General features: G+C 37.8%; 1 protein-coding gene across 1 annotated transcript in view; it reads left to right on the top strand.

Annotated features, from left to right (window-relative positions):
* Positions 1 to 27,164, top strand: part of IARS1 (isoleucyl-tRNA synthetase 1) — a 106,634-nt gene that overhangs the window by 35,827 nt on the left and 43,643 nt on the right. The window contains exons 14-19 of the mRNA XM_082059854.1: positions 428 to 526; positions 11,571 to 11,697; positions 16,180 to 16,253; positions 16,612 to 16,806; positions 22,487 to 22,573; positions 23,241 to 23,324. Coding sequence (XP_081915980.1) covers positions 428 to 526; positions 11,571 to 11,697; positions 16,180 to 16,253; positions 16,612 to 16,806; positions 22,487 to 22,573; positions 23,241 to 23,324 — 666 coding nt within the window. The remainder of the gene's footprint in view (positions 1 to 427; positions 527 to 11,570; positions 11,698 to 16,179; positions 16,254 to 16,611; positions 16,807 to 22,486; positions 22,574 to 23,240; positions 23,325 to 27,164) is intronic.

Raw genomic sequence — 27,164 nt, 5'->3', positions numbered from 1 at the left:
GTTTTCTGACTTTTCAGGTTATTAATAAGATACAGCTTATGTAGAAGACTTAAATATGACTCATTTTAATAGTTAAAGTTCTTATCACTCTGCTACATAGGAATATAAATTCCAAATTCAATTATCATTTGAATGTTCTCATCATTTCCCTTACTATACAAATTCCTCAAATTGCTGGGTTTGAAGGCTTGTATTTATTTATTTAGGATTTGACTTTAAAATAGTAGCTCACATAAGTATAAGAGATTGTCATTTATAAAACCAAACCAAAATTCAGCCTTTGTGATAGTATTTCAGGAAAAAAGAATTCAGTCTGTGGAAAGGGGACTGTGATGTACAAAAATACATTTTAAGAAATATTTTATAAATAATGCAGCACTGAAAATGTGTTTGTTTTGCTCCCTTCCCCATCACCTTCCCTCTGCAGGTCAGATACTCCCTTGATATACAAAGCTGTGCCAAGCTGGTTTGTAAGAGTGGAGCACATGGTGGAGAAGCTACTGGAGAATAACGCCCAGTGCTACTGGTAATGTCTCCTGCATATATTTTTGTGTGCGTTCTGGAACCCTACAAAGCTCTGTGTCATTGTCAGTGTGCCAACTTCATATTCCATTCTGTTTCTCTGAGCCAATGTTACTGGAATGGGGCTGGTAACCAGTTTTAAATAGTGTTTTATCTTGGGTTTCATAAATGTGCCTCAAACTGGTGGAGCAATGGGATGGTCTTCTGGTATAGACAGATACAACCTGCTTAGTTGCATATCAGCCCAGGGCTTGAACATGTTTGCACACTATCCCTTTCTTGTGTTGAGAAGACTTTCTTTGCTTGTAAAACCCCAATGAGAAATACATTTTAGGGTGTAAATAAGGATGTATGCCTACTGATAATTTACAGTGAAATACTTTAGTGTCATTACAAATATCCTCGGATCATGTTAAGAAATTCAGCATGAGAGAAAAACTGCAAAGGAAAATCAATCTGCGGAAACATGGAAGTACACAGCTAATCTGCCCCAAAGGGTCCACTAGAGGGGGGAACTTAGGCAGCTAAACTCCAGGTATTTATTGTTCCAGATTAAACTAATTTTTAGATTTTTTTTTTTTTTCCCCTTTTCATCTAGTTATTGCAGATAAGTTTGATACTTTGTCATAGGTGCATTTGAAGAAAAAAACAAATAAAACAACACCCCTCCCCAAACCCATCCTCGCTCCAAAACACCCATAAAAAGCCCCAACCCAATGGCCTTAACTTGTGTGTAATAGTTGTAAGCAAGCTCAGTTTCAGAGCTTTAGATCATTTTTTTCTACTAATGGCAAAAACTAAATCTTTATATGTACACAGGGGATGTGAAAAATATTTATGTGAAATTTACACATAAGTTTTGGATAATTTAAATACACTTTTAGATTAGCAGGATGATCGAACTATTGGCAATGGTAGCCGTTTGGAGAGTCAGTCGCGGGTTTATGGTATGTTAGTAACAAAAGGACCCCATCTTCTCCACCTCCATAACCTGTACTTTTATTTCCTCTCTTCTCATAAATAACTTGTGCCTGGGGAGTTGAGAGCAGGCGAGGGCGATGTGGAGGTTGCAGCCTCGCTCAGTTGTACTGTGTGCCATCTCAGTTGTACTGTGTGCCATCTCAGTTGTCCTTCAGTCTTTTTGTACGAGGACTGTGGGAGAGTTGGGATCCCACCCCTGTGGGCCTCTGCTCAGCAGCTGAAATGGCCTTAAAGAAGGTGGCTCAGCTTCCAGTGAACAATTGCAGCTTGTGCTGTGTTTTTTCACGGACAGTAGGTAGCAATTAAATTCTCCATGAGCAGCTTTTGCATAACTGCTTACATGGTACAGGCACTGTAAATATTGAAATATGTGGGAAAAGTTAGTGATCCATGATACAGACTGTCCAAAAATGCTGCAGCGTTGGCTTGCTAATCAGCACATGCCCAGTCGGGGTATGTAAGAAGATTTTATAGATTAGTAAGTGTTGCTTTCTGTTTTCCATAACAGAACATACTGTGATCCTTCTTTTGGGGAAAAAGAAGCTGGAGAGGGGGTGAAAGTGTTTGTTCTTAGCTTTAATTAGCTTTCTCAAGATGGTTTTACTGTTTTGATGGCTGACAGTAGACCTGCATACTTAATTTTCACTTGAACATAAGAAAAATGTAATGATTCTATTAAAGAAGTGTTTGAATGTTTGAGATAGTTTTGCTTTTCCAGAAGCAAACCATCAAGAAGAAACTGCTAAGTGACCTCCGCTCATCCAGGAGACATTAGGAAGAATTAGCAAACAGTTTGAACCCTACCCCATCTACATATTTGGATTTTAAGTGCTGATTTTTCTAAGTGTTTCTTAGCATGCATACAAGTGGAACCAATGTGAGAGCTTCTGTTGAGTGGGAAGACCAGGTGATTGTATTAATTGGCAGCATTCAACATGCTTGGAATTAAAGTCAGGTAATTCTTGAGTCTCAGTGTAATTCTGTAACTCAACATAAAGCTGATTCCTCAGGACTTCTCTCAAAACAGTTTAGTCTGAAAGATTTTTTGAGAGTTTTTGTAGGGAATATGGCTACAAGTAAAGATGTGTTATCACTAAATGATTTAAGAGTAATACATGTTTGCAGTATGTGATTTCATAATTACTAGTTTGAATACTCAATGCCTTTAGTTACATAAAGATGGCTTTTTAAAAGAAAAAGGCATTACTTTTACATTTTTCTTCCTGTGTTCTCTACTGACATCAGTTTTGTTTGGGGTGTAACTTCTTCAGTTGGCCTGGAGAATGCTAGCCTTCTTCAATATTCAATTATTTAAATTTTGGGAACCCCATCCTTCCTAAAACCTCCTTTTTTTGCTTTTGAAGAGCCTTGATCTCTGAAAGTGTCACAGAAATAATACTGAGCTTTTTAAAAATGTATTTCTGGACTCTCTGGGGTTTCAGCATGTCCTGAAAATGAGAAAATTTGGGATAAATGCTTTTCAGACTATATTAACCTTTGCAAAATGAGTTTGACTGCATTGCTTTTTTTATTCCCATAAATGACTGATAGGTATATTGTCCCTTAAGAATAGCTGCACTCTTTATAGATATCCTTTTTGATGAAATAGATTAAACATAGCTGGACAAACTTTGCAACCTGATTGTATTTCTAATTAGTTTTTTGATGAATTAGCCTACTGATAAAGCCATAGTTATTCAAAATTTATTAAAGCCTGCAACTGTATCATCATTTTTCAAAATGAACTTAACTGTAGTTTTCAAGAATGATTCCATGAGTCCTGTGCATGCACTTTGGTAAAATCAGAAACAAAAAAACCCCTCTTGTCTTTCTCCCAACCTTATTCTGATCAGAGTGGAAAGTAACTTGTGCTGGATGTTGCTGAAAATGCAGGATTGGAACAGTATTTTATTTAAGAGGTTGTGTTTCAGTCTTTAATACCAGGTCCCTTAGTGAATGAATCTCTTTACCATACAAGCGCCAGAAGAGATTATTTAAAAAATATATTTTTATATCTATATCTCTTTAAAAAGGGATATCTCGTATTTTGTGTTCAGACAAGCTGCTACTGTGGTACTTGAGATAAAGAGAGGCACATTTGGCTGCTGTACTAATCGGGGCTGTCAGACCTCGGTTTCCTTTCACGTTGATATGGAGAGTTAGATGCAGCACCAAAGCTGGGGCCCTGCTGTAAGTGGTCTAGATTTCAGCCTTAATTGTTTGTTGTATCTATTGTTTTATGGAATGATTTGCTGAAAGATCATTTCCTGCATAACCAGAGACAAGCAGCTAAACCATGCCACCTTAGATCACACCGAATAATACAGGACTAATTCCTCTCATCCCAGAGCACAAAATTGGTATAAATAACAAATCCATAAGTTGTTGTAAAGACTAAGTTGATGCAATTTATTCCTGTTTTGAAACTGCTGTAGCTCACAGTTCTGGCAGTGTATCTAAAATTTTTCTACTTGCAGGTCAGTAGAAAAGGTTCTATGGACTATGTACTTGGTATTTAAATACCAGCTTTGAACTTGCATTTGCTTATTTAGTTATTAAAAACACCTTCCTCACTTAAAGTTCTACTTAAGTAACTTCTGAAAGATTTACCTCAAACAGTTAAAAAGTTTCTGCTGTTAGAGACAATTGCACAGTTCTGACATTGTTTACATAAGATGTGTGCAGCACTTGGGATAGTGGAAAAATGAGCATGAGTGGAAGGAAAGCAGTGATGGCACAGTCAGGGACTTCAAAGAAGCCAAACCTTTTATTCTTGCATCTTCTTGGCATTGAAAAATTCAAGCATTGTTTGATGTATAGGTCCTTAGTGGAAGGTATCCTTTTTTTGACTTTAAGAACTAACAGTTTAAGTGATGAATGAATATATCACAATGAACACATTTGATAGGCCTTTTTTGCTAGAAGTTAATTTCCTGGTTTTCAGAGTATGAATTTTGCACGCGCTTCCTGCTGTATGAGCACTCTAAAACCAAAGTGTTTTCACATGCGTCAAACACATTAATCTTTTGAGAAGCTTTAGATCTTGGTCCTTCTAATCTTTGACCAGCCGCTGCCTTTGCTGAACAGCAAATAGTCTCCCACCATTTGGAAGGTGTGATCTGGTCACAAATGGCGCCTGTCTTGTAGCATAAACCCTAAAGCTGAAAGGTGGGCTGTAGAGCCCATCTGCAATGGAAAGCTGACATTTGTTCTACTGTACTTGTAATTTTTGTACAGATGAGAAATCTGAGTCTGTAACAGGGGCAACAGAACTTGAAGTTGTAAGAGAATTGTAGCATAATGGAGAAAATAAGTTAGAGTCCCTAATTTTTCTCATTTTTTTAAAAAGAATTTTCTCTCCTAGTTTATTAGCATTAATAAATACATTTTATCGAATGGTTTTAAATGCATCTTGAGGGGTTGGAGGTGGGATTTTTACCTTTTTTTTAATATGACCGTGCAATTGTAAGTCTTCCTTTTGGAATCACCGATCACGCTTTTCTTGTTCAGGAAACGTGAACATCTCTCTAGCAGTGACTGTGCAGCGTATAGCAACGCGCAATCACTAGATGGCAACATTTCCTGAGGAAAAATTCAACCTAGTGCCATTGCATGAAAAGCAAAAAATTGCTGCAGGGTTAGCTTTGTTTGTCTAATTTAGAGCAGCGTAAATCGGCAGATTTTATTACTGGCTGTTATCAGACATAGTTGAGGATTAGAAGTGAATTTTGGGGCTTGTTCAGTTGATTTTGATGGCTTGTATTCTGCTGTGTCCTAATTTTGCTGTTTCCTCTCAAAGCCTCTTGAGCAGAGATTGCCCGTTATGTCATGAATATGGCAGATATTTTTTCAGTCCCAGTGAACAGCCATCAAAAGCTTGTTGTTTAGTTCAAGTAATACCTTGCTAAATAAAGACTCCAAATGTCAGTTCACTAAGCAATTACAGTTCTGTGTTCTTAGGCAGCTGGTAAATCTATCCCCGTGTGCAGTATGAAGGTCTCCCATCTCTATAGGATTGCAAACATATTCCTATTTATATATTGAAATGAATCCTAAGTGGTAATGCTGTTTATAAGTACTCGGTAACTGTAAACGTTAGAATATTCCAAAGGAAACTATGCAGAAAGAAGGGAAGCAAAAGCTTCAGGATGCAGGAATTTTTGCCATCCTTGATAAGACTTAAGGATTTTAATAGCAATTAGCATGGCGTCTGGGTCATACAAATAGATCAGGGTTTTTTTAATCTGAGTGTATCATAAAATTAGAGGTTACGGCTTCACTTAATCTTGCCTGGCGAAGCAGCTGCCGCTGCTGACGCGGGGCTGTGATGCAGTCTGCAGCAGCATTGCAGTCTCACGCCAAAGTGCTTGTTGCCATGGCAACCGGGATAAAAGAGTGCAGGGAAACATTGCTATATCAAAATGATTGAAAGCGCTATTCATTTAGCAAATGTAAGCTGCGTATGACCAGAAAATTGTCTTGCAGTGGTGGAGAAAACCTGAGCTTGAGTGGGGTTTGTGGTTGTGCACCATTCTAATAAGCTTTCGTGAATCGAGGAGGAGAAAGAGCCTGCTGCAGTGGAAATTCTGCGTGCTTGCAAACAGCTGACCTTTCCTCTCTCTTCCCCTTTCCTCCCCCGATGTTTAGTTAGGTCCATGATATAGATTGGCGCTAATTAAAGTGTGAAAAGGGCACGAGTAGTTGCTTATTTTATCTCCTTGAATTAAAAACCATTAAAAATCAATTTGAGGGCATGTTGAAGGAGGCTTGTTATTAGAGTAAATTAACATAATGGAATTTAAGACTTTGTCTTCAAAGCATTGGTTCATATTTAAAAAAGAAAAGCAAATTCTACACCTAAAATGAAAAAAAACCAGCTGTCATTCTATGAATTTAACTAAATATGTATGTATTTAGTTAAATGACATTGGGTAACTGCGTAATCAGCTTTGGTTTTGGTGTAACAACTTGGCTGTCTTCTGGAAGAATGAGCTCCTCCTTTCCAGACACAGAAATGACTCCTCATTTCAAATGTGGCTTAAAAAATTACAAGCTCACCAAACAGAAGGATAGATTTGGGACCATCTTCTCGGAACCAAACATATCAGATGCCGAGTGCTAATCTGGTATTTGATTTCCTAAGTCACGCTATTTAAAATGGTGTTTTCTTTATCAACTTTATGGTCTAACTCTTATGGGACTGGTTTTCAAATAATTCATAAGCTAAGAGCTTCCTTCAGTAATTATGAAATTGCTGTTTTTTCAAGGAATGTCATGAATAAAATTAGCTGATGAGAAGAAAGATGACGAGTGAGAAAGGATTAGTGTATATGTAACATCATAAACAGCTTTTAATGGTAAATTGATGATAAAACGTGAGTCTTCTGCTGTTTATTTCGGCAGCAGAACTTGTGTGTGCAGCAGAGAGGGACAGATCCTGTATCCTGTGGGTAGAGCAAGGTGAGCCAAGTCAGGGATCCTGCAGAGCACATCTGAGCTTGGAAATGGAATAACAAGTTGAATTCAGTATTTGCAGTTGTATTATGAGCATGAGAGAGATACTTCAAACACATGTACAGAAAAGGAGCAGATGTCTTAATCCTTTTATATAGTTTCCTTCTGGATTATGTAATAATTTTAATGGATGCTGTTCCTCATGTATTAGTTGGTGATAAGAAGTCACTGGACCAGCAGCCCGGGTAACTTAGTGTTAGCGTACCCATTCATGCTCTGGGATTGAAGATGGTCCCTAACTTGCTGTTTTCAGATCCATGCTCACACAGTGACTTGGATGCTGGGCGGTACATAGACTTTGAAGGCAAAGAAGATGGTTTCCGTTGTGATAAGCTAATAAGTGGTGTTAAAGGACTAGATTTTGTTTTGCTTTTCATGGGCATTTTTTTACTTGTCAAATGTAGTTTTTATTTTAGATGCTAAGAAAATGAGTAGCTACCAAGAAAGGATGTGCAAGTTCACTGTGCAGAGGACTTAGCAATGCATGAATTTAGCAAAGCCAAAAATCTGCTGAAAACGTAGGAACAAACAGTCAAAAATGGACATAGAAATTTGAAGCAGATTAATAATTTTCATCACCTATAAGTTAAGGTAGAGATAAAAATTAGGATTCAAAGGGGTTGAAACTTGTGTACTTGAATTCAAAATCTTTCTAGTTTATGATCTGACAAATCAATATTTATTCTTTTGTTTTGTGGAGTTCTGTTCCCTGGACTTTTCAACTGTTGAAATCTTGAAGTTTATTTAGTGCGCTCTCCTGGGTGCCAAGTCGAAATCGCTATTATCCCACACTATTTGACAGGCATGAATCAAGAGCTTCACAACCTTGCTGAGACAGCAGCCTCCTTAACCCTGCTAAATGTTTGAAAAAGGAGTATGAAATCTTCTCCGTGTCATTTTACAGAGAAATTTGAAGGTCAAAACCAACACAAATTGTAGGCCAGTTAGGAAATAAAAAAACCTGTTTCTACCAGCACAGCTTTAGGAGCTGTGGTAGGATTGTGTTAGAAGTTGCTGCTTTGGTTTCACTTGCAACCTTGTGGAACTATTTGATGCTGGAGTTTGACCTTTTCTGAGATGCGAATCTGTTCATTGCCATTAGCAGTGGGTTGCTCTGAACAGGCTGTAGTACTTGTCACCTTGTCATACCAGCTGCAAATTCAGTGGTCACCAGCAGAAAACTGGAATTTGTGCTTTCAAGCTGAAGGGCGTTTGTGGTAGAAACCTGATTAAACATGAAAAGCCTGCATATTGGCGTATGTGAAGGAGATTTTTTTCATATATCTTTGTAGAATAGGGATCTTTATGTGGGTGGCCTTGCTTTTGTTTGTTGTCTTTTAAAATTCTTTTAAAAATATCCATTCTGTGAGGACAGTTTTGATACGCAGAGGTCAGAGTTTGGCAAATTGTGCAGCCATTAACTTTCAGGGGACTGTCAGCTTTTGGGTTTAAGCAAGCAGAGCTTAACACAGCACAAAACTTGCTGAAAGCTAAGGACCAGCATCAGTAGGGATTCATGGTTTTATCGCAGTTCTGTTTGCAACGGACTTGGGACTACAGATGGAAAAAATAACAGGAATTATGAGGAAGACTGTGGGCTGGTAGACTAAACAGTGTAGCATAGTGTCAGGGTGAGACCAAGTTTCTTCAGTTACTGCATGAGAGCAAAGGGAGCAGAGTTCACTGGAGGGCAGTGCTCCTCAGGCTGCCCTTGCTATCTTTAGTTGTGTAAAACAAACTATCTTTATGCAAATTTAAGAAATCATTGCTTTGTATAGATAGAAGAGTACAAAATTGTTCCTTAACTACTCATATATACCCATGGCAGGATATTATCTTTACTAAAATTTAACAAGAGAAGTATATCAAGAAAATATCTAAGAGAAGAGGATAAAAAAAAAATGGAAAAAAACCTATAGAAACTCTAACCTGGGGTTGGTGTAACATAATGATCAGGTGTTAGTGGAACATTGTGAGAATATGCTGTTCTGTCTTCCCAGCTTAGTGAAATATTTAAGTAGAAGGTGCCTCTGAGGTTTTCTTTTCTTCGTTTTTCTTTCTTTCCTTTTGACATGTGGGTAAGTCAGAAGTGTCAGACTGGGAGATCTGTAGCTAAACGTAGTGAGACCAAAGAGAAGAAACAGGCTCCAGTCTTGACACGCACGCCTGGCAAGGCTGTTCTCTGCTGCAGGTCCCCACTCCAACGTGGCCCCAGCCGAGACCGTCCCTGCTGGTGGGTGCCCAGTACCATCTCTGGGCAGCATCTGTGCGGTGGGAAGAACCACTTGTTTTAAGTAACACATTTTTTTGAGTGATGGGCTCCAAATGTGTTTGAGATACAGGCTCTTTTTGTTTTATTTGATGGCTGTGTCAGTGTTCTTTCTGTATGGTACCTCTAAAGAGCCATTAATCATTGCTGGAAATGTGGTTCGTAGGAGATGAAGTGGTTTGTGTTTTATGTTCCACTAAAAACTGGCAGCAGGGTCAGACAATTTTACCAGCAGAGGTAAATTATATGCTTTCATAGCTCAGAGAGAGTGAGAGAGAGATCACACCACATACATTTTTGTGGTTAATGTCCACTTTGGGGATAAAATTAATTTTTCATGCATGTTTTGAGGAAGCGGAGTCGAAACTCTTAGTGTTTTAATGTCATTGGGGGATTGTTTCAGCCTCTAGCTATGTTAAATGGGACTAATAATTTCAGCTAATCAGTGTCTAACAACTTCTGAAAAATGGAAACTAGTTTAGGAGTGATGTAAAGAGAAGTTTTCCACATTAGTGGAATGTTAGGCAAATGCTAATGTTCTTTGTACAGTTTCCACTTGTGTTTGGAGAGAAGGTCTCTTAAGGTCACCGCAAGTTGAGAGTAATGAGTCCTACTCTTAAATTGTGCAAGCCTGTATATACTTGTAAATTAAAAAAAAAGCAATACAGATGTCATGTGAAACAGTAGTTACTGAGTTTAATTTTTTTTTATATTACAGTTTTGTTTAAGAGATGTCATAGAAGATAACTTGGCATCTGAAAGTAGATCTAGAAATAACTAGTGAAGCTGTGGAACTTCAAGCTTATATTTAGTGAGTCTTTTATTGGTAGTGTCTATCCACCCAAGACAACACTGGCATCAGGAAGTTGTTACATCTCCCCATGGCATCATCATGGGTAAAACAGTAAAAGACAGCAGCTTTCATTGTCATCAGTAGATTTTTGAGGGATGCTCATGTTAGTTTCATAAATCTGCTGCTGGGCCAAACTCTATCTTAGTGTGGCGTGTGAATCTGTTATTTTAATTTTTCTTCTACAGGATTCTTTGATCTTTGTTACTCTTGCGGCTGATCTGTGATTAAAAATAATTCTTCTTCTTCAAAAAAATATTATTTGATAGAGGACTAAGAGCTTCAGAAAGAAAAGGTAGAGGAGATCACGTTTTCTGTAGTTTGGCTGCTCCTTCTTTAGAAACTCTGGGTCTCTAAATGCAGTTCATACTGAAGGGCCCTTCTGGTTACACTGGAAAAACAAACCTGCCATGGTTTGCCCAAGAACTCATTTCTAGGGTTATTTGTATTTTTGTTGGCTGTTCATTCACAGCTTCTGTGCGTCTGTGATGCTGTCTTAAGGTTATTCTTTCCCTGAGTTTCATTTGAGGTTGGTCTTTCTGAATGCGTCTTTAGGCTTGAAGGCAGAATATTGTTGACCTCAAAACCCATTGCTTTTCCTTATCTGCTATCTCATCATTGTATAAATGGTTAATTATTTGTTTACATCATAAGAGAAAACAATTGGTTCCTAATCAAACAATCGGGCTGCTTAGTATATCCAGGAAGTTTGCTAAGCATTGGATTCTGGTGTTAACCTTTGAGCTCCAAGACACTTCCATATGATGAAAATTTGTCTTTAATATCACTCAGAGCCCAGCAGTGCTCAAAATGAGCTTTTAGCAAGCAAGCATCGATACGGTTTTGTGTTTGGGGCACGTGGTATTTTTTTAATTGGAGAATTATAAGTGGTGATAATAGCGTGAAAAAGATTTTTCTGTAGCATACATCAACGTGAGATTTCTTTATTCTCAAGTCTGAAAGTAATGTGCAAATACCTGGATGCCCGTGCATAATGCAAGGTGCCTTTTGATGCTGTTACTCCAGGCTTTTGCAGCTTTGTAACTTCATTCAGCACCAAAATCACTAACTCGTCTTTTTTATCTGTATGTAAAATAAAGCAGTAGCATTGCTACCCACCCTTAGGCAAAATCCTCCAGTGTTGGACCACCCTGATGAATTCTGGCCATTGTTTCATCCTTAATGAATCTATTGTGTGTTGCACATATATTTACCGAGTTATTTTAGGCTAAAATAAACAGGCAGAAGAAGTGGTGTTATGTCTTGGGCAGCAAGTCTGTAGGCCCTGCAGGACCCAGTGCTGCAATATCAGTGTGTTCCAGTTCATGCAATATGCCAGAATTTTGTGGATGAAATAAAATATAACTATTCTTACTACCTTTCTTCTAAGTGGCATGTTGTGATAAAAGAATGCTTTTCTTATTTTTGGAACAGGGTTCCAGATTTCGTGAGGGAGAAGCGTTTTGGGAACTGGCTTAAAGACGCACGAGATTGGGCGATATCTAGAAACCGGTACTGGGGAACACCCATCCCTTTGTGGGTCAGTGACGATTTTGAAGAGGTAAGAAAACAAGAATTTCCAGTTGACAGGAAAGCCTATCTGTACATCTTGTTTGCTTATTTTGATAGACTATTGTATCTGAGGCTGCTGCAGTCTTAAGTTCTATTAACATGTCTTAGCGACGTGTATATCTATAACAGGTGCTAGATGCATGCGTGCGTTTGTGTGCCCATACACATTTTCTTTGCTTTTACTTGAAAACCGCAAGCAATTTTGCTTGGTTTTTATGTAGAATTAATCTTTTATTTCCTGGAAGAATTTGCAGTGATGGAAATAACAAGTGTGGTGAGAAAATGGGTAGGAAGAGATTTTTATCTGAGTATTTTCAGTCTGCTTTTGAAATTCTGATGGTTGGTTCTTCAAGGCAGATGAACAGCTGAAGGCGTAAAAGCAAGTCCACCACAGTAGAATGGTGAAAATATGTAATTGTAGTGCTATAAATGTGAACGTAACAGACTGCAGAAATGCGAATCTAGTGGAATGACGAAAGCGTTTAAAGGGAATGCTAGAAATCAGGGCGGGGGTTAAGTTGTAAGGTACCCTGCAGTGGGTAGCAGAAAGCTAACTGCACAAGTGAAAGCTTCACACGCAGTTTTGGTGACTGCTGTTTTGTAAGTGTCAAAACACCAAGTTTTAAAACTGTTTCTGAAGATAAAATGGTTTCATGTGGTGTGTTTCTTTTGTATTTTCTTTTTTTTTTTTTTTATTTTTCCTTCCCTCTGTGGAAGGAAAACCCCCTGGTTCCATTAGAAATGTGTGATGATTCTTCCTCATCCTAGAAATAGGAAATGGTGATCAATGGCAGGATCTCCATGGAAGGTGAATACCGATGGCAGCATCCCAAGCCTTTATTTTTATCTCTCTCGATTTTTAAAAAGTTTTATTTTTTGTTTTAGATGTGGAAGATCTCAACTAGGAAAACATATGCTGGAAAAGTATCTTATTGTTTTAAACTACACTGTTGCTTACAAGTGTAGCCTACAACATTTTTTAAATTTCCCCTTGATTGGAAAGCTTGCTGATAGGCAGGGAGATATTGGGCAAGGGAGGGAGATATTCCTTGCAATTATGATTTAATATTTAAGAAAGCCTTGGTATTTGAATTCTATTTATGCTATGGGTGTTTTAAATTACTGGCAAAGCAAGTGCTTCTCTCAAATAACGAAGTTTAGTTTGAAGATTGACAGCTTATAGCTAAAATTTTGAATGAGTGTTAAAAATTAAGTCCCTTGTTTGGTATAACAGGTATTTTTAGATAGAGAAAAGGCTTTCAATTTTGTGCTGAAGTATTTCAAGACTTCATTCTGCAGCTGGAAAAGATTGTGTAAAGGTTACATTACTCCCACTCCTTGCCTCTAATAACATTTCATTTTCTGTCCAGTCTTCCCATGTCTGTATTCCGGTGTGTACAGATTTTTTTGCTTTCTTAGGTTTGATTTGTTTTTAATAACAATGTGGTGTCTGGCTTGGAAGACTGACCTTTCCTTTGAAATTAGCTGCAAATATTCCTCAGGGCTTGGTGGTGTGAATAATGATAGAAATACCAACAGATCTATTCTTCTTATCTGTCGGTGTTATACATTTGTTTTTATTCTAGAGTCGGAATGTCATGCTTCAGTAGTCCAGTATGTTTTCTAGACCATGCAAAATTTCAAGTTAGGGGTTTTTAATATTCAGTCTCTTTTTATGCATGTGGGATATAGCTTAAAAATGGAATACCATTGGAACCAATGTGTGACTTAAGGTGTAAGTGACATCTGCTCTCATATAGAATAATATTAACTCAGAATTTCCTGACCTGAGTTTTCCTGCAGCCTAGTGCCATGTGAGATTGCAGAGCCTCCTATTCGGGTCTTGTTCTCAAAAGATCACTTTGTCGCATGCAATTATGCTGTGCATATTAAAGCCTGGAGAAGTAATAACTGTTCCTTATTTAATATACAGTAAGGTGAATTAATTGGTATTAAAGTGAATTTTATTACAAATCAATATCTGGTTTCCCACAGTTTTATTGTAGCTTTTATTTTAGTTTTATTTTAGTGTAATTATCAGGTAGAGACGAATAATGGCAGTTAAATGTTGAAGTTTGTGTTTATTACCACATTTTTGCAGACAGTTTATCATTTTAAGCTCTCAAATCTCAATAATTTCCTCAGTGGAGGAACACATCTCATTTAGATGAGATAAAGTTTTTTAATATAGCACCCAAGTTGATAAAACAGGCATAAGTTAACTTCATAGGACTTGCGTACAAATTGAAGTGTTAAATACTCAGTGTTATGGAAATTCTCTGATCATTTAGTTGCTTGTCACTCACATAAACCGTTAACCCTCTGCTAGTTTTGGTGCACCCAGTCTGGTGTAACAGGTTTGGAACAAGCGGGCTCTGACTGCGTTCTCCTGAAGAGAGAGGGAATTCCTTAGGTCTGTTTCCAGTCTGCTTGGAGGCTGCTTGAAGAATGCCACTTCTAGTCAATTCTTTTACTAATTGCTATTCAGATGATGCTTTCTAAAGATGCCAGGATGTCTTGCTGATATACTGCTACACTGCATGGACTTATTTCATACTACGAACACTCCTCATTCTTCAACTACAGATACTTAATAGACCTGAAATGGCAAATCAACAAACGCAAACATTTTGACTTAATAGGGGCTGCAGAACCATGCCACAAGAATATTGAGGTCCATGAGTGGTGCCAGGTGGCTTTATTCTTCCTGTTTACATGGATAATCCCAGATATAATGCTAATGTTCATTTCATTAGAAGTATTTAACCTTGACCTCTGATTTCACATTAGGTCTCAGTGATGCTGAAACAGGATTAAACAGCCCTGGGTCCCAGCCTATTTTTTTCCATCTTTGCTGTCCCCTATTAAATGTTAATATAGCTGGTTTTTGTAGTAGATTTGCCTGAAAAATAAAATGGGGGAGGAACAAGTGTCTGGTAGGGCAAGGGGCCAGGCTACAGAAGCAGGCATTGCTGCTGAAGAAATGTGTCCAAAGCTGTAGCTTTGATATGAGAACACAAAGCAGCTTGAGAACACAAACGAGTTTGCTTCTTGCAGTGAGGAGTGGAAGCACCTGCTGCCTGCTCACCTGAGCTTATACAATTACTTATGGGGCCACACGGTGAATGAAGAACAGGTCTGGGTTAATAATTGTTTATAAAAGTGTATTTTGAGCTGGGATCAATCCCCCAGTGTGGTTTGCTATACAAACTGCAGGCTGCACTTGACTATCATAATCATTGTAGTGCTTCACTTCCTATACAAAAATAAGATAGATAATTTATGGAAAAAATTACATTTCAAAAGTACTTTAACAGTAAAAGATGGTGATTAGTAATGCAAATCAGCAGTTGAATCAGACTAAGAAAATCACGTCTTAAAAAACAAATCAGACTGAGTTTCTGTCTTCTATGTAATTCATGACAGATTTTTGGAATTAAATACACCAAAACCTTTTGGTTAGTCACAATTTCTGTGCGTGTACATATGCATATATTTAACACTAGCTATAGGAACTGAACAGTGCTCTGACTTCTATCGGAAGAGCAACTTAGAAAGTTATCTTATGTGAAAATTGTCTAGCCTGCTTACAGCTTCTTAATGTTGGTACCTTTAACTCTTTCCCTACTGAGTCTGTCAGATACCAGATTTTTCCATGGCAATTCTAGATGGGATCGACGGGCTCTCTGAAATCCCAGACCTGTACAGCAGCTTGTGGGTCATGAATCCTGCCAGTTGAGAGGGGCCACAGGGCTTGATTAAACTTGATGAAAATGTAAAGCCAAGAAAGCTTTGCTTTTCTCCTTCTCTCCTACACACAGTTTTTCAGAATCATTTGTTTCATCAACATTTCATGACATGCATGCAAGTCTGTTGCCAAAGCTTTTTGCTTTTTCTTAAATAGTGTGTTGATGCAATAAAAATAAGAGAAGTCTGTACCTTTCTTAACACCCACTTTGTGACACTTTTTTACCGCATGAAATAAAATGCCATTAATATGAACAGCTTTGTGTATCTGGGATGGAACACTTATTTAATTACAAGCAATTTAGCTGTTTACTTTAACTTCAGAAGAGGAATCTGGGATCTGAAGCTCCTATCTGTAAAAAAGTCAGGAGCACTGAACTTTCGGAGGTGATTGTGTTGTAGGTTGTTTGAAGGAAAAACAAAACACAAAAAAATCAACCAAACAACAAAACCTTACCTTTTTGTTATTGGACTTGTTTGTTCTTCGAAGTCTCCATTATTCTGACAAGTCTCCTATTAAATAAGGGCAGTGGTCTCTAACAGCATTTGCTGCTTTGTTAGATTGGAGAAGGGGACGTTGTACAGGACTTTTGTTGGCTTTTCAGCTGTATCAGCTACCCTAGGAGATACTCACTGACTTACAAGTCTCCTGTCTAATGTCAAAAAAATATAAATGCTACTGTATGCAAATAACTGCCTAATTTTCTTGAGTGTCTCTTAACAGGTAGTTTGTATTGGTTCAATGGCGGAATTGGAAGAGCTGTCTGGAGTGAAAGTCACTGATCTCCATCGAGAAAGGTTGGTCACAGATTGTTAAGTAGTTGTCAAAATAGTTGAACGTGCGTAAGAACTGTTGTTTTTCTCTGTCCAAACCCTGGGAAACGATTTAGGGAAAATACGACAGTACTAAGAGGATTTAAGATTTGCGATTAACATACATAAACTGAATTTTCTTCCGTCTTGGACACTGATAATACAAAAAAATATAAATCTCTATAATAGCTTTAAAATATAAAATTGTCAAAGGAAATGCTGACTTTTTTGAAGAATCATTAAAATTAAAAGCCAAACTTCTGTCATACCTGATGTGCAAGCACAGTGCTTTTATACTAATTTTGTTTTGCTTAGAATTTGTCAATCTTTTTCTTTCCCGTAGTATTGATCACCTAACCATCCCCTCACGCTGTGGAAAGGGTTTACTGCACCGCGTTCCCGAAGTCTTTGATTGCTGGTTCGAGAGCGGCAGCATGCCTTATGCACAAGTCCATTATCCATTTGAAAACAAAAAAGAGCTTGAAGATGCTTTCCCTGCTGACTTCATTGCTGAAGGCATTGACCAAACCAGAGGATGGTAATTCTCTACCACTTTATGTGATATTATTGCACTGTATCTAACACTATTACATCTGGATGATCCTTTAATGTTGTCTAGATAAGTGTATGATTTCTTTTTTCAGTAAAATGCAAGGTATTCTAAAGCTTGGTGACAAAACTGTTGCAGAAAGACGACATGTTAGCAAGCAATTGTCCTGGCTCTTGTGGAAAACATTAGGTAATAGGGCAGATCTTGGCCTGGTTAGGAAGAATTTCAAAAGCTGAATTTTGATAGAATTTGAGTTCGCTACTAGTAATAGAGCAGCAATTGAGTCAGCTGAAATTGAAGTCAATGTTTTGAGGGTTTCAAGCCAATGTATAAGATAGTCACTTTTGCCCCCCAGATTAAATTTGAATTTTGGGTTTCTATGAGTGGGTTTAAAAAAAAAAAAAAAAAAAAAAAAAAGAGAAACCAAATGTTGTGTTGTTAAGGTCTCATCATTTAGAAAAATCAAATTTTATAACTGTGAATTTCATCCGCTTCTTTGATTCCTGTCCGGATAAATGCTTTTCAATAATCTCAGATTTTCTCTGGGTAATGTTCTCATGCATATATGCATGCAGACATACAGTTTTACTTTTGGCATTTTTAAGTGTTTGTTCTGTTTTTTTAAGTTTGAGGTTGGCTGCGAATGACAGATTTTTAAGATGAATTTTTGTGTTGTCTAGATTAGTCCATTTGACTGTGTACAAGTAGAACTCTTCCATTCAGTAACCTGTTATTAGTATTAAATAAACTAAATTCCTCCAGAGCAGAGTTGGTACCTCCCTTTGCTCACTCCTCTGCTCCCCCAACCAACCCACCCAAACAAAGCAGCACGAGGTGCCATTTTGCATGTTTGTGAAGTTGAGAGCAGGGTTTATACATACTCTCAAAGCCAGGAGGCTCGAGCAGGGAAACGTTTGAGGAGTGATGCTAAATAAATAAAAGCTTCATGAACATAGTAAAGAGTCTCTTCACTTTGCATCCCCTTATCTAGGTCCTCAAAGCAGAAGTTACATTTGCAAATTTGGCAGTTAGGGAGACACCACTTAAATCTTGCTTAGTAAAACATGGACTCTTCATGGTTTATTAAATACTTTACAGAATATAGCTCCACCTTATCTAGTTAGTGCATGACGTTTGTTGTGCATCCTCAAAGCAGTACTTCACATGGGTCATAATTAGGGCAACCTGATGAACTTAGTTAGAATTGGCCTCTTTCATGTATAGCATGTATAGTCATTTCTTTTTTCCACCCCAAAAGTAGTCTTCGTTAGACCATCTGTTTGTGTTAATCTTTAATTTTGTGCTGTCCAGAGTTGTATATCACACTCATTAGTCGGTGTGACTTTTGGCGTTAGTGTAAAACCAGGTGCTGTTGAGCAGCATGAACCCCAGGAGCAGAGGGATGTCCTGATCTCATTTGCAGGTCACTATTTGATGCTTCTTGCTCTTCAAGGATGTTGGATCCAGTATATGCAGTGAACCCTACGTTTCTTCGTTTACTTTTTTTTTACTGTTGTATATAGCATGTAGATACAGCACTGTTAATTTGACAAATGCTAATTTAGGAAATATGAAATATAAAGTGGAGTTTTATATACTGTATTATTTTATATAATACCTGTTTCATCTTGAAGAGTGATAGGTTTTGTTTATCTGGGACAAAAAAGGTTTATTCTGCAGGAGCTGTGCTTTGGGGACTAGAGGGGGCCAGTACAGTGTTAGAATGAAGAAGGAATGGAGAAAAGCGGCTTGAGAAGTTGTAATATTAGTGATTCCCTGTATTTGTCTTTCTGAAACATTCATTATGTCCACAAAAGGAGAATTAAAAACTTAGTCTTTCCTCTTTTTTATTCTTATGTTCTGCCTGAAAAAAACCCAGAAAGTTGTTGGGTTTTTAATTTGGTGTGGTGGTGATTTTTCTTTTTAAGAGACAAATAATTCATGACAAAGACGTATAAAATGCATGCAAAAGGCACAATCAGAAACTGATTTTCTCTGTTACATTTTATAAAGATAAAAGGAAATTGATTATAGTTTAGATGCCAAAATGTGAAAACAAATTTTTAAAATTCTATAATGTAATCATATGTATTCTGTGCAAGGGAACTACTGAATTGTAAAAATTCAACAGAATTAAAAACAGTTTTGATTTTTATGTGGATACAAAATCCATTCCTCATAGTTACAATTCCAGTAAGAACATAGGAGGAATGATAAATTTTAGGTTTTGGGCTTAGCTGTTTGAGATGTTACAGTGGATTCATATGTCACACACGTACTGTGGTGTGTTTCTTTCAGTGCCACCCTGTGAAGTGTGTGGGAGACATGACAGATGAAAAGATACGTTTGATCTCATATGCTTCCAATGAAGCTCTCCAGTATCATTAAGGAATGCATTTGTAATTTTTACACAAGTTGGACTTTTTATTGTATGGTATTAATCTTAGCTGGAGTGCCATGCCACATCCAGATCTGCTAAACTATCATGTTTCTAGTTTATAAAGTGGGTTGAACTGAGTCCCACCACTAATTCAACCGAAGATTGGCCCTGGAAAAACAACAAGAGAAGTTGGAGCTGGTGCTAATGCCAGTGGTGACTCTGTGCTTCAGTGTGAGCCCACGGGCTCGTTTTGTGCACTGCAGGCAATGGGCACATAGGCACTTGCTCAATGCAATCTGGAGTAGATCGCTTTTTGTTTTTAACATCAGCATAGGAGTTGCTGTAAGTCTCACCATACCCAAGTCTGTCTCATCTGTTTGTGGGTGGAATATTGAAACACTTGCCTCAATATGTGATGCGATACCTTCCCCACGGCACTGATGTCTGTTAATAAGATAGTGCTTTGGTAACAGCTGTATTCTGTGATTTGCAAAAGAGCGCTTCCATTTTCTGAAAGAAAGTAAGAAAGAAGCAACTAGGATGTGAGTGAGGTGGCTGGGTTTTTTTTGGTAAAGGGTAAAGCTGTCTCAGGCTGTTCTTAAGAATGGTTCTCATTCTGAAACTGTTAGGCTTTTAGTTACCTTTCCTTAAGTCTCGGAAAAAAATGAGGATATTTTGAAGAGAAGGCACATGTATCTTTCTGCGAGAATGACAGAGCTTATATCATTATAGGCCTAAGTGAACAACAAGCTGGTGAGTTCTGAAGTGTTAACAGCAAAGTATGTGGTTTTTATTTGAAGCACTCTTTATATAGTGTTAAGATTCAGAATGAAGATTGGGTTTGTGTCAAGTCAGAGACTGCAGCTGATGTGAAGTGAGGACTGGTAGGTGGAGAAAGGCTCAGGAGGTGGAGGTCTGGTGCCTTCTGTTTGACTCAACAGAGATGGAGAGAAAGTCAAGGGAGACAAAGGGATAATGAGTGTGACTAAGGTGATGAGCTGAGAGAACAATCTTTTTGATGACTTTCTGCGTGGATATGAGAAAGAGCTGAATTACGTTTGTTAAGGCCAAAGCAAAAAATCTTACAGAAGTTGGGTTGCAAGACTAGCAGTCCGGATGGGTTGGTAGGAAAGGCTCTATTTCGGATTGTATTAATGTATAGGGATGTGCAGCATGATTTATAGTCATGATCAGAATGTGGTGGCTTACAGGGAGTTCACAGCTGAAGGTTTTTGGCATGAATCACAGGATTATGAATTTACCCACAGTTGTTCAAGAAGAAGACAGAAAGGGAGTGCTTTCTCCATTTTGGGAGGAGTGCAAGAGAAGGGAAGAAGAGCAAAGAAGTGGACTTCTGTCTCTGTGCCATTAATGGGTTTTTTACTGTTGTTTTGGCTGACAGCTCTGTGTCTGCAAGGAGAGCAGGCTGAGATTTGGTGAATGGAAGATTAAGCAGCAGAGGAGTCAAGGAAGCTGTCAGAAACAAATGAGTATGTGGCAAAGATATTTAAAAAATAAGGTGCGGAGAGACACTCCTTGCAAATATTAAGAGAGAATGAGGTGAATTTCTTTTAAAAGGATAATCTGAGAAGGAATGAGAAGAGTTATGTTAAAATAGCGTGTAAACCAGGGGATCTCCAGGACGGTCTCATAACTGTCATCAACTAAGGTACCTCATTGCAGAGGCTCATTGGGTTTGATAATGCAAATAAGATAAAATTTGGGAAAAATTCTTGCATGTATTTTTTCAAAGCCCACGGTCCATCTGTACAATTTTCCTAATACAAACGGTATTGAAATCTCTTCTAGTTGCTTCTGGTGTGTTCTTTTTAATTTGCAAATGCTCTAATATGAGAATTTGTGACCGGTTTGCAGAAAGTGATGGGAGTTTGTCAGTGTGGTACCTTCATACGAAAGAAGTCCAGCTGTGTTTGTAACAAACTGTCAGTCTCGTGGGCTCGAGGTGTCGGTCATCTGCGCGAATGCTCAGACGCTTGTGCTGAGGGGTTTTCTTAAGAAAAGGTTACAAACGAAGATGATGATTTTGAGTGCATGTGTTCCTGTGCAGGTGGAGGAGCGTTGGTTGAAATTCATGAAATGACAGTGCAATTCAATAAAGAGAATTTGTATCCCGCAGTGTGAATTGAGGTAATTTTGAGAGCTAAAAGCCTCTGAGAGGTAGGCATCAGAGCTGTCATATAAGACAATAAATGCACAGCAACCTTTACAGAGCTTTGGACCTTCAAGTGTCAGAGTAATGCTTTTGCAATTGCAGGCAGGATTTTGATAAAAACTACTTCAGAATATACATAGAATATACAGATGGACTTTTTTTTTTTAACTGAAATGTTTCTCCACTAAATCTTCATGCAAATGCATAGTTCTGAGGCATAACCTCCTGTGCCTTATTCTAAATCAATTAGCTTTTGTATAATAATCTGCTGTTTTAAGGTTGCTAAGCAATTGTCAGTGTGATACTCATTTTTAACCAGGAAAGCTGGGGCCCAACCTCCAGTTATTTTCTTAAAAGTAATTACCAGCAATGCAGTTACAGAAGCATGTAGATACCTCCTTTGGTGAAGGTTCTGACTCCTGAGTATGAAATTATCACATCATCTTGCACCTCCACTTAATTTCTCAGATATAATAATATATCGACATATCAAGCAATAGGTGCCTGTGCTTGTTCCAACACTGATTTCTTACATGTCCTAGTTATTTTATACAGGAATGGTGAACACATCAAATGGTGGGGACACACACACACACACCATACTGCCCTTTGCAGAGAACACCTACGTTTTCATAGTTTCTAGTGATGGCTAATTTAACTAATGGCTAAGTTTGGATCGGAAGGAGGCTCCACTGACTTTTGCAAACACATATGCAGACACATCTGTCTTGTCTACTGTGTTTGTTCTTTGAATGATCCTGTGTTCAGAGGCTTACAGTGAGCAAACAGAGAGCTTGATCAGCGACAGAATTCTCTTTTCTGTATTAAAGGGGAAAATGCTACAATTTTATTCTTCACAACCTTCCAAATCCTTCCTGTTACTTTTTTTTTCAGCCTTCTTGAGCTAGTAGGTCACAGCTGAGCAAAGAGCATGATGCACTATGAAGAGGAAAAAGGTCCACTTAAAATAAGCTCCTATTTTGACTCTTTGTCACAGAAATGTCCCGCATACTTAAATATTAACTTTGCTAGAGTAAAACAATGTAATGAAATATTTCTTTTGTAATGAAGGACTTGTGTTTAGAAAGTCACATTTCCATTGTGTCTTGTTTCAGGTTCTACACTTTGCTGGTGCTGTCCACAGCTCTTTTTGGAAGGCCTCCTTTCAAGAACGTAATTGTGAATGGCCTTGTTCTTGCCAGGTTGGTATGTCAGTCAGTTGTTCCCTGAACAGATTTTCAGTCAAATACTATTTCAGATAAGTCCAAGCAAATTGTGAATTAAATCTTAAATGGACTTGGGAGCTGTTAAGGCTTGTCAGTGAGATATCGGTGTTGCAGGAGGTAAGAGGCACCTGGGAGGGTGAGGTTTCCATATCCCAGCTACGTGTGGCACGAGGTTCTTTCCAGCAGGATTAGTCGGTCCTAGAGAGAGAGAAAACACGTAACAAGTCAGAATAGGAAAGAGCAGGAAATAAATGATACCTGTTATGCAGAGTAAAGGCAATTATAAATGTAGCTTTAGATGCAATTTTAAATCAGTTAATTAGATTTGTTTCCTTTTATTTTCAAGTAAAACTTTCCCGATGTGTTGGAGGGATTGATTCAAAACCAAGTGCCTCTTGCCTCAGCTTTGGTAGGAAAGACAACTTTCCTGCTTAGATTTGTAACTTGGGAGCCTCTTGGGTTGTTTTTTCAGTTCCTCTTGTCATACGGTTGAGCTGAAATAATGTGATAATATATAATTATGGTTATGCTACCAAGAACATAATAGGAGAGAAAAATGAAGCTGGATTTGAAGGGCCTTCTTTATTTGTCCATGTATTACAAGAATTCTGGGAATTTATGCCTACATTTTGATATTTTCTAGTGATGGCCAAAAAATGAGCAAAAGGAAGAAGAATTATCCTGATCCAATGAGTATCGTGAATAGTTATGGAGCTGATGCACTAAGGTAGGTCTTCTTTAATGAATGTGCCATCTGATATGTTCATTTTCTCTTCCTAGCAGACATGTACTGGGAGGGCTGCTTATGGGGTTTTGACAATTTGCAGTAGGAAAAAAGTTAATTTTAGAAACTTCTAGACCACTATGGCAGCCAAGTAGCTGAAAGAGCGGATCACTCAAAAGAACTGGCAATAGTAACAGTGCCTGGACTTTCCATAAGTTTCTCTTATCTGCCTTAAGGTTGGTAACAACCAGAGCTGCTGTGCTGACTGGAGGCCTTTTGTCAGAAAATGTGTGTCCAGTTTGTGCAGAATGCTTCCATGGAGCCAGCTATTGCAGCTGAGGGGCTGAGCTGACCCAATGAACATTGCAATAAAGTATTTGAGAACAATACTATTAGTTTACTGTTAAATCATTATTTTAGGGAAGGATTACTGTATAATGCACAGAAATGTTTGCTTGCTGCTTATACTTTTTTTTTTTAAAGAGAAAGCAATTCTTTTTGTTGATGTAAGTTTACAGTATGTACCTAATAGCAGTGAAACTAGAAAAGCAGAAGTGGAGCAGCCTAATGTGTATATATAAGTGGTGCTGGTCAAACAGAGATTAAACACAGTTCAAGTGTTTAATTAAAATTATCCAAACGTATAAACATAATTATGCAGTTGCCTGGTACTTTGGCTAAATGCACTAACTACATGCATGAAGTGGTAACTCATGGTAAAGGTATAATAAAGACATTCCAATAACTGCAGGAGTACACTACTTACACATTTCTCAAGAGCCCTGTAGTTCTTGCTACATATCAGAAAACCTTAAACTATCATACGCATTGAATTGTATGTTATAACTACACATGTTAATGATTGGGCTGAATGAGAGCTTAGTGTGTCGTGCTTGTTTGAGAAAGATGGTTGTTGTTTAAAAAAAAAGACAAGTTCCTTCTTGTTTCACACTTTAACATTATTATATTATCTTATGTATGTTTATGATGGAAAGATGGGTGGATTTCTTAAATTTGATCAAGATTGTTCTTCACAAATATTCAAGATGTGTTAGCGGAGTATCAGTGAATTGGGAGCTGAAATGGAGTGAAAAGAGTTGGAGTTACTCGTATGAGAGATTTTTAAATTGCAGGTGATGTTTCAGTTGAAAACGCTGCCTTTTTCATGAAACAAAACCAAAAATCTCAAACACCAGAAGTTACGCTTCCTTTTTTTTTTTTTTTTTTTAAAAAAGCTAATTCATTTTTCTGCCTGTGTACTCATTCTTTAATGTCACATTTATTTATACATACACCCACACAGAGAGTAAAAAGCATTGCAGACTAGGTTCATTTATGGAAGCAGCTTTGCGATTCCGTTGTCTCTGCTTATTCACTGAAGCACTTGATGTGTTCTGTTTATAGAAAAAGCTACAACTGAGGGGTTTTTTTCCTTGGCAATGTTTCCCTGCAGAGTTGCTTTAGCTTTTGCAGAACATATATGTTTTAGTTTAACTACAGCTTTGAAATATTCTCAGCAGTAGCTTGATCAATAGATCAGCAGAAAATATATATGTAAGTTGTTTAAATGAATATGGAGTTGAGAAGAAAAGGCAAACATAAGTAACAGCACAGTAAATTTAACAACCCAACTTCAGACTTTCTGAAAGTTGAATCCTGTGTGAAATGTGTAAGAATTGTCAAAAACAGATGTATTTTGATATTACTGAGACCTGTGACCTGGGTTGGATAGGTGTCAAAGTTGAAATACATCACAAAGAGAATTTGCTGGTCATAACATCTACAAGACCTTTGTTTTCATGTCCCCTGAGGGGGGTATTGCTGTTAGAAGTGATGTGTTACATTCCCCTCTCAATCTGTTCTCAAGTGCAGAAGAAATAATGTGATGCCACAGACTGCTGTTTGTGAGAGATGGAAAGGAGGTTACTTTATTGTTTCTCATACGTTGTTAGAAAACTTGATAATACTGGCTTCATTTGAAGAAGGTTTTATCTTCTGCTCAGTGGGCAATATCACTACATGTAACTGAATTGATAGAAATCTTCCTTTATCAGGTGCCTTATTTCTCTTTCTGTACAATAAGTGTAAGTGTCTTTGCATTGGAATAATTCAGGAAATTAGTATTCTTTTAACAGTCGCATATTGTAAGTCAGTGTAGGGCTGCTATGTTAAAAACAAAAAAAAAAAAAACAAAAACAAAAACCAAACAAGAGAGCTACATTAACATCTCATCCTGAGAGCTATTTTAAGAAGATCTCTGACAGATTCTGCAGCAGGTGCTGCTGAGGTGGGTGCAAAGGAGCAATTTAGTGGATCCTTCATAGTTCTGATTAGTTGGCATCGCTGCCTCCACAGGAGGAGAAGGGTGGAGGTGATTGGCAGCGGTCATTGTCCTGGGTCCATCCCAAATGGGAAAAGGCCTGGAGCATCCTGGTGTACCCCAGGGCCAGATGAGCACAGTCATGCTTGACATCTGAAATAAACAATACACACATAAATAATTGTGATAGGAGATTTGGTTTAAATATATATTTATGAATTCTAGTTTAATTTAAGGACTTACTAGTTCTGTACTTTTATAAATTTATAATTTGTATTCTTGTATGTTTAAAAGTACTCTTTTTTTTCTTCTCAAAGCAGTGCTGAAAATGCCCATTTCTGTGCTGCTTTACTGTCTGTTTACTCTGGCTGCTCTATTTTTATGTATTCATTTTTATGCAAGGAGCCCTCTCCTTTAGAATTTATGATCTGGTATTCTTGAATGTGCTGTGTCAAACCCCATTAAGATTTTAAAGCCTCCTGAAAGAAGGGCCTTTAAAGACACAGTAGTTTAGAATCAGGATTTTTAAAGTTGATAAAATGTGAGAAAATGAGTTAATGCATTTCTATTGAGAAACACCACAATCTTTAAAGTAAAAAAATGTTTGATTTGTTTTTCATATTTGGAAAAGTAAATGAATTGTATCTAAATAAGTTTGCATTCAAGTTATTTTGATACTTGAGTAAGACCTGTTTTCTTTTTGAGTTAACTTGATAGTTTGTCTCTATAGACAGAATATTTGTTTAGGGAATAGGATGGCATAAAGTATACAAATGATTTTTTTTGTGAACTCGCAGCCAGCAAGGAAAGGGGGGATGTGTCTGTCTCTCTGAAATGAGGAGCTTTTAGCCTGAGAGGGATGGAGCTGAGGAGCATCTCCCTGCCAGGGTGGGTTTCATGCAGAGATGAAGCCCTTGGGGCAGGCAGGAGTCTTGAGGGGCTGCTGCTGGGATACGTACTCGGTGTCACCAAACCCTCCGCTTTGCTCCCAGAGCTGTTTCTGGAGAGGAGGCAGGTTTGGATTTGGTAGGAGGTTCATCCTTCGTCGTCTTCTTGGGCTATTTTTATTGAAAACATTAATTTCTTCTCTTCTACTCCGATTTGCCTGTTTTGCCTTGCTCCTTAGTCCTGTGTTTACAATGAGCCTAAAGCTTTTTATAACTGAGGAAATTTGACTAGAAAGGTATTGTGTCATTGTTAAAGAATTCAAAATATTACCGAAACAATAGGTGCCATTCTAAAGATAAAGACTAATTCCGTGCATCCAATGCTTGGTTTATACTGTGACAGCATCTGAGCATGTGTTATTACTTCAAATAACTTCTAGAGTAAAATAGAAAATTTAAATTCTAATTCAAATTCCATATGCAGTATCACAAAAATAATCCTGTAGCACTAGGAGGTAATCTGTCATATGTTCAGTATGTCACAGGCTTACAATACTGTCCTCCTTGGAGTGCTTGGTGCAAAACTGCTTCCTGGGGTATCTTTCTCTTGCTATGCAGCTCTCTAGGGTTTACTGT

This window comes from Streptopelia decaocto, assembly GCF_964273445.1.
Source record: "Streptopelia decaocto genome assembly, chromosome: 8".
Lineage (NCBI taxonomy): Eukaryota > Metazoa > Chordata > Aves > Columbiformes > Columbidae > Streptopelia > Streptopelia decaocto.
The sequence above is the reverse complement of the archived record's forward strand: the minus strand, read 5'-3'. Positions and strand labels throughout refer to the sequence as shown.